We start from the raw sequence: 11,126 nt of genomic DNA, 5'->3' as shown, positions 1-11,126 counted from the left end.
GGCAATGTATTTAGAAGTTTTGCATTTACACATGCCAGTTTGCATCACAGATTGTGTTCACATTTTGTTTTTTCTGAGATGTAAAATTGTTTTACTTTTAGTTGAAATGTTTCAACATTGTACTTTTGTTTTGTACATGTAAACATGGTTTTTATTATATAAACTTGCACAGCAAAAATATTAATGTTGCAGTGGATGTCAATGTGTATTGTGAAAATCTGAAAGGGTTTCACTTGATGTAATATTGTTTTGTACTTCCCAGCCATGGTACTTCAGGGTCACCATTGTAATATACAACTAAAGTGTTATATGTTGATACAAGATTAGTTTATCCCTCTAATGCACATTGTTTGACAGACGTAAATAGTATTTTCACACAAAACAAGGTTAATCTCAAAAATGTATTTACTAAAAACTTGGTACATCACAGCATAGTGTGCTGTGTTTTCTTAAAACATTCTAAAACTGGGGAAGTGGAGTGCAAAAAATGGGAGAAGTGGAAGGCCTAAAAACTATTTCAGCAGATAAGCAGTGCCTGAAGACCTCTCAGAAGCTGATGGATAAAACTGAACCTTCAGTAGGTCTATATAATAAACTCTCATTAGAAATGGTCTCCATGGAAAGATGACTGTTAAGAAGCAATTCTTACAATTGTTGAACTGGCAGAGAAATCTTGATTATGCCAATTCTAAAAAAAACTAGACTAATATTGAGTGGCAATAGATCTCATAGATCGATAAATTGTTTCCTGATCTCAGACTTCAACATTACCGAAGCATTGTGGGTTCATCATGATGGAGAATGGAACAAAGCAAAGACAATATAGACCTTTGAAAAGTCCTTCAAACTGCAGAGCTATTTTTTAAGACTAGTTTGAGGAATTACACAAAAGATTGTCTAAGAAAGTTTAGGTTGTATTGAAGAATAAACATGCTCATACAAATTGACCATAAAGCTTTAAACTGTTCAAACTATGACAGTGATTGAATTGAACAAAATTACTTGAAAATGGCATTTTAACATTTGGCATTTTATTATTGTTCTTATGCACCTTCCCATAGCTTTTTCTCTTGAATACCTAAGTAGGTGATCATAGATATTGATCTTTTGAAGGAATTACTTCCTGTCGTTTCCTCCTCTTAAATACTATTGCCAATTAAAGCAAGTTACTTTTGCTTTATACCATATACCATGACAGTATTTTAATTGATTTTTATTTTAACAGTAAAACATTTTTATCCAATATATTAGCAACATAACTCAAAAAGTTATGGGTGGATTTCAGAAATTCTCAGAAATTGAAAAAGGAACAACTGATTAGTTTTTGGGGTGATTCCATTCAGGAATCTTTATTATTGGGAGAAATGGATAATTTTGCCTTTAGCGCTCTGAACTAAAAAAAAAAATGCCCACAATGGCCGGTGGAGGTGTGGGCTTCCTCAGTGGTTTGTCTCTGTGTTGACCCTGTGATGGGCAATATTTTCTTGTTAATTATTTTCATGATGGTGGAGAACCCAGGCTAACAAACTGTCTAATCTATCACGTTGCAGCCCAGTCAGATTTATTTCTGGTAATTATGAAAACAATGTTACATTGTACACATTGTTTTCATCCTCACATCTTTGATCATCTTTCACTTCTGATCAGTGGAGGAATTTGCTTCTCTTATCAGGGCAGAATTCTTAATTAACTTTAATTAGCAAATTAATTAGTCAGAATGTTTTTTTTTTGCAGAAAATAAAACTTGCCACAGCAAAAAAACCCACATTCTTCTAATTTTAGGGTAAAGAGGAGAAGTCTTTGCACCTGTTTGTAAATATTTGGACAAAATACATTTAGATGTAGTCTAAATTACTTCTCTGGCATCACCTTTTAGTGAAATTATTAAAGCAAAAAAGATTAAAAAATACATAGAAAAAATTATAGTAATATCATAATTGAGAAAAAAAATTGTTTATCTTCTATGTGCATACATTTGTATAAAATGCATGAAATTCCTGGTGACATTTCAAGAACCAAATAAAGAAAACCTTACACTGCAGCATTAAATTTGTAAGTGTCCAATACTGTGCTTTTCACTTCAAGATCTAACAAAAGTGATGTGTGCCTGCACAGCATTAGCATATGCAAATGCATTAAAGCACACATCAGCACCCTGACCCCTGCAGGAAAGATGTACCACCTCCACTTTGAGTGGGCTTCCATCCATCCAGACTGTTCACCTTAGACCCACTCAAAGGGAGCAGAGCAGGTCTAAGGTGACATCAGCTCTCTGTTCTTTGTACCATAAACCCATTGTCTGTCCATGTTCTGAATTTATAATGAACCACTTAACTGCTGCAGAGAGAAACAGATAATCCAATTAGCTGCAGAGTTATGTCAGTTTGCTTTTATCAGTCATTGCCTCTATGTAAGCATGAATGTGCTCACACTGGAAACATGCATATATAATCATCGCTCACAAACACACATATACTGACTAAATGAGAAAAATGTAGGCAATAAACAATCTCATAACACAAAGCGAGGGAGACAGATACAAAAGGTGTCCTGCCACTGTAGCTGACAGTTTGCTAGGCTGGGAGCAATGTAGGCTGTCTACCTTGTGGCCCTCTCAGACAGAAGTGACTTTACTGGACCGCCTACCAGCAACCGCAGGGATGCTGCATGAAAACTCTACAGGGACCCTATTATGCATGTCATACTGCTAAGCACTGCATGGCCACCACATGACAAGCTTTCATGACTCCATCCTTTATTAGGAGTACGCACCAAAAGACTCATTGGACTATTTGATTGTTTGATACTTTACATTCTTTTCTGCACATATTTAGCTATGTCCACAGTATGAACACGCACATTTCATGTCTCTGAAAAGTGTTTGTAAAGCAAATACAGACAGTGGCAACAATGTTTCACAAGATAAGAATCTACACAAACTACAAACTGTGACAATGCTGCCACCTTAAGTCAAGTGCTGCAACTTTCTTAGTAAGTAGACAATACCTATGTCCAAAAACTGTACAAAGGGGACACAAACAAATATGTGTGAATGTATATATATATGTATATATGTGTGTATATATATATATATATATATATATATATATATATATATATGTACATACATATATATATATATATATATATATATATATATATACACATACATATATATATATATATATATATATATATATATATATATATATACATACATATATATATATATATATATATATATATATATATATATATATATATATATATATATATATATATATATATATATATATATATGTATATATAAAAATACAATATTTAATTTATTTAATGTAAAAGAGGCTCCAGCCTTCTTCCACTAGAAAGGTGGTGTTTTTTTTTTTTTTTTTTTTGTTATGTAGAACCAGATGAGCAGCTGAGCATCTTCTCCTGGCTGGTCCCTATTAGATCAAGTGAAGCCTTTCTTTTAGCTTTACTTGTTGAGCCTTGAAGCTTGTGCTCTGGATTTCCACTTTCTGGGCTGGAACAACACATGCATCAACAGAGATTTAGAAAATTATGGAATTAGGCAGATTTCATAATTATTATACTACAGATTTTAAGATTCCACAAATGGATGCTACATATGGTGTGGATTTCCCCTATGGAACTGGGAAAAATACACTGTTACGGTACCTATCTGAGTCAGAGTCACAGGACATTCTGACATCCCTCTGTAGGTTTTCCTCTGAGTGGAATCTCCTGAGACCACTGCGCTGGACAGCCTGGACTACAGAGTAGGTGGTCCTTCCAGCAACACAGGCCTCTATATTGGACACACTGAGTTGTGACTGCAGGAAAAGGTGCAGGCAGCTGTCAGACAGGAGCAGTGGACTCTCAAGGATTCTGAGAAATTGGGAAAACAAACATAAAGGTTGAAGAATTACCAGGTTTATCACATTACTGCTAGATGTGAAATCAGAAGCCATAGTGTGGATTGGGGGAATACCAGCTGTATTTGTGATGTGGTATGTCATAGTTTATAACTGTATTGATCTCTGAGGTCTTTCTTACTGTTCTAAAAATTTCTGGAGTCCTTTCATCCGCTCAGCAATCTGTTGTGCGTTGTTCAGACTAAAGAAGGGGTTTTTGGAGGGCAGCTCTGGAAGCTGTGACCTGAAAGTAGAAATGAAAAATTCCAACCACAAAGCTGACAAGAACCATTTAGCAAATTGCATTTAACATAAAACCTGACACGGTTTTCATTATATTTGTCATTTCAAACCCCAAGGAATGCACTTACATCAGCATTGAGTTTGCCTGCAGTTTCTGTCTGAGCCATACAAACTCACTGTACCGTCTCCTCACACTTGAGATCTTCTTGGTGAAACAGACACTGTTGGTCTAAAACAGAACACTCTATTGTGACACAGACATTACAATAAAATGTAGGAATGAAAGTAACTGTCTGTATTTTATTGTTTTACTTACATGTAGACAAATTTCATAGTCTATGTAGGCATGCCAGAAGTCATTCTTTTGTATCCTTGGGTCGCGTACCCAGACACTGATGACCTGCTGCATGGGGAAGGAAGGAAAGACACTGAACTAAATCCATTATTTTAAAAAAGAGGAAGGTTTTTATTGACAAATATGGGGAAGTGCAATGACAAAGACTGTAAAAAAAACAGGATTGGAAACTCGCACTCAAAAAATCCTTTCTTGCTTAGTATGAAGATTGTTTTTAAGGCTGGGTTATATTTTAAAGTGACTAAATTTAAAGAATAGCGTCAAACCTACCTGAGTGTTTTCAGTTTCTCTTTTCATAATCCAAAATGCCTGAAAGCTGAATCCCTGTAAGCTAATATTGAACAGAAAATGCTGTATTCGGCACAGAGGCTGTGCCTTTCTTTTTCAATTTTACCATCCAAGACCAAAGGTTAAAAAATAAGGTCACAAGGCTGACATAAGCTCCTCCTTATAACTGTCAAATAAAACCTACTTAACTTGTTTACTGAGGGGCATGAATCCAAACACCCCTAACACTTACAGTAGCATTGATAAGTTTGCTTAAGTGTCCATGTGATCAAAATGAGTCAGAAGTGTCACAAACATTCTTTTATTCAGACTTCACAGATCCATGGTCAATAGTTACAGCAGTTCAGGAGTAGGTGTGTTTAAAGAGGTTAAAAGGTTCAGCTGAGTGTCCCATAACAGTCATGGGAGATATTGTCTCAAGACAATGTCAGGACAGTGCCATCAGGATACAAGTATGAAGTACATGAAACTGTGTAAATTCAATGCCCTGTGTAAATGGTCAGTCTTACAACTGAAGTGCTACATTTAACAGCAGTTCTCGGGGTTATAGGCTCTGTTCAATAGTTGATTTACTAAACATGATAACATGATGTTTTGTAATTCTACCAGGACTTTGTGTTTGGTGAAAACATTCAATAACTAAATTAGATTTTTAAAGCTATAATCATATAAAGAGGAGAGATAAACATGGGACATTTTGGGAGGGCAACTTTTTCTTTCTTTTAACATCTTACATCAACCACGAGGGTCAAACAGAGACACAATAAAAACAAACTGTTGCTATAAACACCACCCACAATGAGGTTTGAAACAGCAGGTCAACAATTTTCATCTCAAAATAAAAGCTTCAGGGAAGTAGCGCTGACATTGTGCTAAAACACAGTAAATAACATACATGCTAACTAAACAACCCTGCCAGTGTGAAACACCTTTTGCTAAACAGAATTAAAAACATGAAATACGTTGAAACCAATATGTATCCACAGTGATCGAGTCTGCTACATAAGAAAAAGTTGAAACAGGTTTGTCTGACCTCAGATCAGCTGCTCCACACTTAAGTTAGTTTGAGTCTCCATCTCTGTGTCCTCAACAGCAAAGTTACCTCTAATGTGCACCATGGGGCTAAGAGCATTTGGAGTCCATCCCTGCTGAGGATCTGGCACCTGCCAGAATGTGAAACTACCTGCAGCGGGACGTGATTTCACACAGTGTGCCTCTAATGTCAACTGATGGAGGACACTTGATAGAGGTTAAACTAAGCTTCAGGCTAGAATGCAGCTGTTTATCAGTTCTCCATAAACAGCCCACAAAACACATTTTCAAAATATTTTTTATTGCTCCTCATCTCCACAGTGCCAGGTCAGCTTCTGTTCATAGAAGTCGATGACAACCTGGGGACATCTGGCACTTGCTTCACGGGCTGGCAGCAGGGCAACCTCATCAGAGTTTTTCCTGTAGGAAAAATGCACCAGATAAGGAAAAAACTGATATGGCTTCCCACTCTTCAATAGCAACACACATTCAACCTAATTAAGTTGCTATAAATCAGAGAAAGCTAACAGAACTGAACTTAATTTACATCAAGCATGACACATCTCCCTTTCTTTCTGATTACTGATATTAGAAACATTAACCTCATACACATGTATTATGTATATTTAAAGAAATGTAAATTTAAAATGCTAATTAAAAATAGTAATGCTTTGTATTTTCAAAAATAAGTCCATTCTATAAAAAGACTTTTTGATTTCATTCAGTGACCCTTCACTTTTTGATTATAAGCCATTCTGATGACATCCTAAACAACAAATTTCCCCAGGAAAGCGCTACTTTGGACTTTAAGCTAAATAAAAAGTCAATTGATGGATTGTAGATCAAATTAGTTAAAGCTGAAGGCTAAATATACCCAACTGAGCACATTCCACACAAAGAGCTGGGACATGGATTACTTTTAAATAAACCTGAAACAAAACACCAGGAAAACTCAAGTTTGACCATGACAAAGCTTTCCTAAAGACGGGTGTTTGCACAGACCTGAAAATGGCTACACACAGAGACTCTTCAGTCAACACGGCTGAAACTGAATGTTTTTGGTCAAGGGAAAAAAAAAGAGAAGCTTCAGTAGAAAACTCACATCATGCTTGTGGGATCATTTTAACGATTTGAAACCATCACTGCAGCTAAAGGTACTTTTCGCATGTTCTAACATGTATGCACGTCTATATAATACTCTATTATTTTTAATGAATTTGCAAATACTTTGTAGACTGGTGATGGAAAATGTGTTTCTGTTTCAAGATAAGTCCAAATAATTGCATGAAAAGTTTTAGATTTTGTTGCTAGTGTGAAGAATTATATGTACTCCTTCACATTTTTTGCATAAACTGTATATTTTACATTACACAACAATCAGTGCCCTTGCCATTACTACAATTGCTTCTAAATAAACAAAATTCAGTAAAATGAAGGTTTTATCAACTGCCACGGGAGCAAAAACACTGATGTTTGCGGAACAGACTCCAAATTTCTTGACATTTTTGAGCTGGAGACCTCAAGCTCCTGATTTCAAGGACCACTGTTGCAGGTTCTGCAAGATGCACCAACACACATCTTATTAACCAGCAACAGTTTCACATTAGGAAGTTAAGGGTTTGGATCTAGTGTTGGAATTCCTTTTTTCTGTTTTCTTTATTAGTCAGTTTTGCCAGTCTCTTTCATTTCATTTTTTTGTTGTTGTTGTTTCTTGTTCTCACTTGATTAGGTTTATTTACCAATTTTGCATGACATGAATGGCTTTGCGTACAATATCATCTCTTCAAACGCAGCACTGACATCAAAGTGTAACTATTGGATAAAGTGGGAGAGCACTGGGGCATTTTGGTTGAAAACATCTGAATTATGCATATTTGTAGCTCCAATAAATATAAGTGTGCAACATAACTTTTTAACTTCATTTTTCGCCATAGTTTTAAAAATCAAAATATGTAGAAGAGTTCTTTTTATCCACCATTGCGGTTATAGTAGGTAACAAATTATGGCAGCTGATACATAAGAGTGCAGGCTGTGTTTCTGTTTTTGTTTATAGTGTGCAATATATGCACCAACTCCTATATTATTGCTTTTAGCGAGAGAAAAGGCAAGTTTCTTGCCTCGGTAGGACAATAAAATACTCCTATTTAATCCTGTTATTTTCATTCACTCAGAGGCAACTCAGCAGCACTGATAGCAGGGTTACATAGGTTTGGCAAAAGCGTATGACCCTCAGAAACATAAACAGAGTCCAAATCAGTGGTACTAACTGTAAGATTAACAATAATGTAAGAATTCTAAGACTAAAAATTGTGAACCAGATTTATGTTGATGGAAACAGGGCAGATGTAATGGTTGTAACTCATACAGGCATAGATAATAAAAGGTCACATGACTATGTACTATTATGGGCAATTGTAATAACAACACAATTCCTCAGTTTGGGTTAAGCCTGGTCACCAAAATCAAAATTCATCCTCTGCACCAACATTTAAAACATGCAAAGCAGTTGGTCATAATCTTTACACCGGGGCTATTCAACACCACTCCTTGAGATTCCATTGTCCTGGGGTTTTATATATGTGTATCTCAAGGTCAGCTTATAAAGGAAATGGGAAAGTTACCATTTGACTAGAAACATGAGCTCTCCCTTTCTGTCTGTGGACCCGATGATGCATTCAGGCTCAAGGTAAGCACTGAGGTTTGTGGGAGCATCTGGCTGGTCATCATCGGACTGGAGGACATTGTTGTCGCTCTGCACTGACTGAGTCTGCTGCTGAGACTGCACACAGGACTGTGGTGACAATAACAAAGACAAAGTTGAAATACCAGTTAGAGTAAACCAGAAACACAACATCTGAAATGGAGACAAGTCAAGTTGGGACTGTACACACCCACGATGGAAAAACGGAAATTTTTACTGCTTTCACTTTCAAAAGTATTGCAAAACTTCTTTCACGATTTAGTTTCATGTTGAGACTATAAATCAAAGTATGAAAAAAATCTGATGATCTAGATGATTTTTTCTTTCACTTCAGGGCAAAGCCTACTTTTAAGAGAAAAGTCTTACCAAGTTTTTTTTTTTTTTCTCAAATATAAAAAAAAAAAGCCCTAAATACAATAACATCTTAAGTTCTGCTTTTTTAATGCCACATGTCTAGATGCCTCTGTAAATAACATGGAAAGATCTCACAGACATTTCCACCTCGGCTTTTCTCACACACTCACAATTTCCGTATGCTGCTCTGTCATTTCTTCTTTGGGAATGAACTCTTGCTCACTTTGCTCGTCTTCGTTCTCCTCTGAGAGGTGGGAGTTTCTCAGAAACTCCTCAATTAGTTCAGGACAGCCCAGATTGTCTTCAGGTTCCCATGTGTTTTCTGCACTGTGATCACACAGAGACGTTATGCGCATGTACAATGCATTTCACTGTCACGGAGAAACACACATTTTTACAGGATAAAAAGCAAGCGTCTGTCTGTGCAACATTTCACTCACTCAGTAAAACCTTTCCACTTCAGGAAGTACTCTACTCTTCCGTTCAACACTCTGCGGCGAATTATTTGATCAACCACAAACTCTTGGACCTCTGCAGTCTCCTCTGTCTTCCTCTGTTTGGCAGTTTGCTTCTTTCTCATCTGTCGAGGTAAAGAAGAAGCGAATGAACGCAGGACAGACCACTTCCGCTAATGCGGAACAGGAAGTGTCGGTTTGCACTTAAACGCCACACTCAGATCACAAACAAGCACTTTGATCCAGCTACAAGCTTTGACATGTGCAAAACAACATGGCAGGGATTAGTACTCTGTTGTGCCCTTCAATGATCCGTACACTCATCACAGCGCTCCACCTGCTGTCTCCTTTGAGAACACAATAGTACTGCTTCCTCTTTTCGAAACGCAACATGTTAGTAGCATCATATGTTCATTTCGACAGTTTGGTTACGAGGATATTATGCAGACAGCAGCCCAAAAACACGAATGGAATAATGTCCGTGTGAAGCGCCACACGATATGAAGAACAATGTGAACGTACGCTGCTGGTGTTTACTTTATCTCTGCGGACAGTCTGCTGCGGTGCTGCTGCGCTCTGCTCTGTGCTTGTCGCTGCAAACTATCCGCACACAGCGTCGTCGACGCTGCTTTGTGCGAAAATGTGTTGGCCGGCGTGTTTAAGTTAGAAAAACAACTTTTCATTAATGAGTTAAAATTAAAGATGGCCGTTGATGCTCGGAGGAAGTGGTTGCCAAGGGAAAAGGTCATGCCAGGAAAACCGGGAGGAGACGACGGGGACGCGCACACCAACAACCAATCAGAGAGCAGTGCGCCCGCCCGTCCCCGTCCAGTGGTCCGGAACTGCCCTGCCACCCAGGGGCGTCAGCTAGGTATAACAGGGGACCGTGCGTGCGTAAGCAGCACTTCTTTGGGGGACTAGGCATATTAGTAATTATTTGATTTAATTCTCTGTTTGAGCTTATTCTGTTTATATTTAGTTCCTTTTTTAATTTTGGTTTAATTATGCCGTTTCAATGTACCTTTTAAGCTTTTTTGCACCTTGTTTTAAATATCAATTTGTTAAGATCTTTACATTGTTTTGTACATGAATTGTGCAGTACAAATAAACTTGTCTTGCCTTGAATTTCTATGTTCCCACTCAAAGGGATATCCTACTTTCATTTATGTTGCGCTCACCATTTGTTTAACCTTAATAGATGATGAGAAAATAAACATTTAATAGGGATATTTTCAATTCCCCTTCCATCGTTAAAACCATTAGATTAAATTGTGACTTATATAAATTGTAATAATCCTACTTTATATAACACACAGATCTGGAAAATTATTACAAACATTCCTTAAAATTAGGATATTTTTAAGAATTTACTGTATGTGCATATAATTACTTAAAAATATTATAATTAGGTCAGGATCTCAGTCAACATTTTTCCATGAGTAGATCAGTTCTCCTCCAGCTCCTATACCACAATGAGATCACAGGAAAAAAATGGCCTTCAAGATATTTGATTGACAGCTCCCCTTCAGCCAATGAGAAACCACAGGGCAACGGATTGGCTAAGAAAATACCACCAGCAGCGTAACTTACCCCTTTTCTCCACGCTATTTTGTACAGCACCACTGGGAGACACTGCCTACATGGTTTTGACACCCTGGGCCAAAATGTCAATATCTCTGCACCTCTGTTGCACACGGATTTATGCAAGAGAGCTCAGAGCAAAAACAGTAGAACAAAAGGTTTTACTTGCATGGGCTCACACTGAAATTGTTTCTGATGCACTG

General features: G+C 37.1%; 2 protein-coding genes across 3 annotated transcripts; both read right to left on the bottom strand.

Annotated features, from left to right (window-relative positions):
- Positions 1–3,396: 3,396 nt before the first annotated feature.
- snx10b (sorting nexin 10b) lies at positions 3,397–4,566 on the bottom strand (the record flags this gene model as incomplete). Its single annotated transcript, XM_079241106.1, has 5 exons — positions 3,397–3,523; positions 3,679–3,888; positions 4,057–4,158; positions 4,286–4,386; positions 4,474–4,566. 5 exons carry the CDS (start codon positions 4,564–4,566, stop codon positions 3,397–3,399), a joined length of 633 nt encoding a protein of 210 aa, XP_079097232.1.
- Positions 4,567–5,085: 519 nt separating this feature from the next.
- Positions 5,086–10,005, bottom strand: cbx3b (chromobox homolog 3b). Of its 2 annotated transcripts, none has more exons than XM_079240218.1 (5): positions 9,865–10,005; positions 9,328–9,467; positions 9,058–9,214; positions 8,454–8,623; positions 5,086–6,252 (listed from the first exon to the last, which is right to left on the bottom strand). In XM_079240218.1, the coding sequence occupies exons 2-5, from the start codon at positions 9,465–9,467 to the stop codon at positions 6,132–6,134; spliced, it is 588 nt and encodes a 195-aa protein (XP_079096344.1). In that variant the 5' UTR covers positions 9,865–10,005; the 3' UTR covers positions 5,086–6,131. The 2 variants fall into 2 exon arrangements, with proteins under 2 accessions (XP_079096344.1, XP_079096345.1); XM_079240219.1 differs by having other exon boundaries at positions 9,880–9,991.
- Positions 10,006–11,126: the final 1,121 nt, after the last annotated feature.

The sequence above is a fragment of the Telmatherina bonti genome (genome assembly GCF_933228915.1).
Source record: "Telmatherina bonti genome assembly, chromosome: 5".
NCBI classification, from domain to species: domain Eukaryota; kingdom Metazoa; phylum Chordata; class Actinopteri; order Atheriniformes; family Telmatherinidae; genus Telmatherina; species Telmatherina bonti.
Note: the sequence above shows the minus strand (reverse complement) of the source record. Positions and strands in the feature narration are given on the sequence as shown.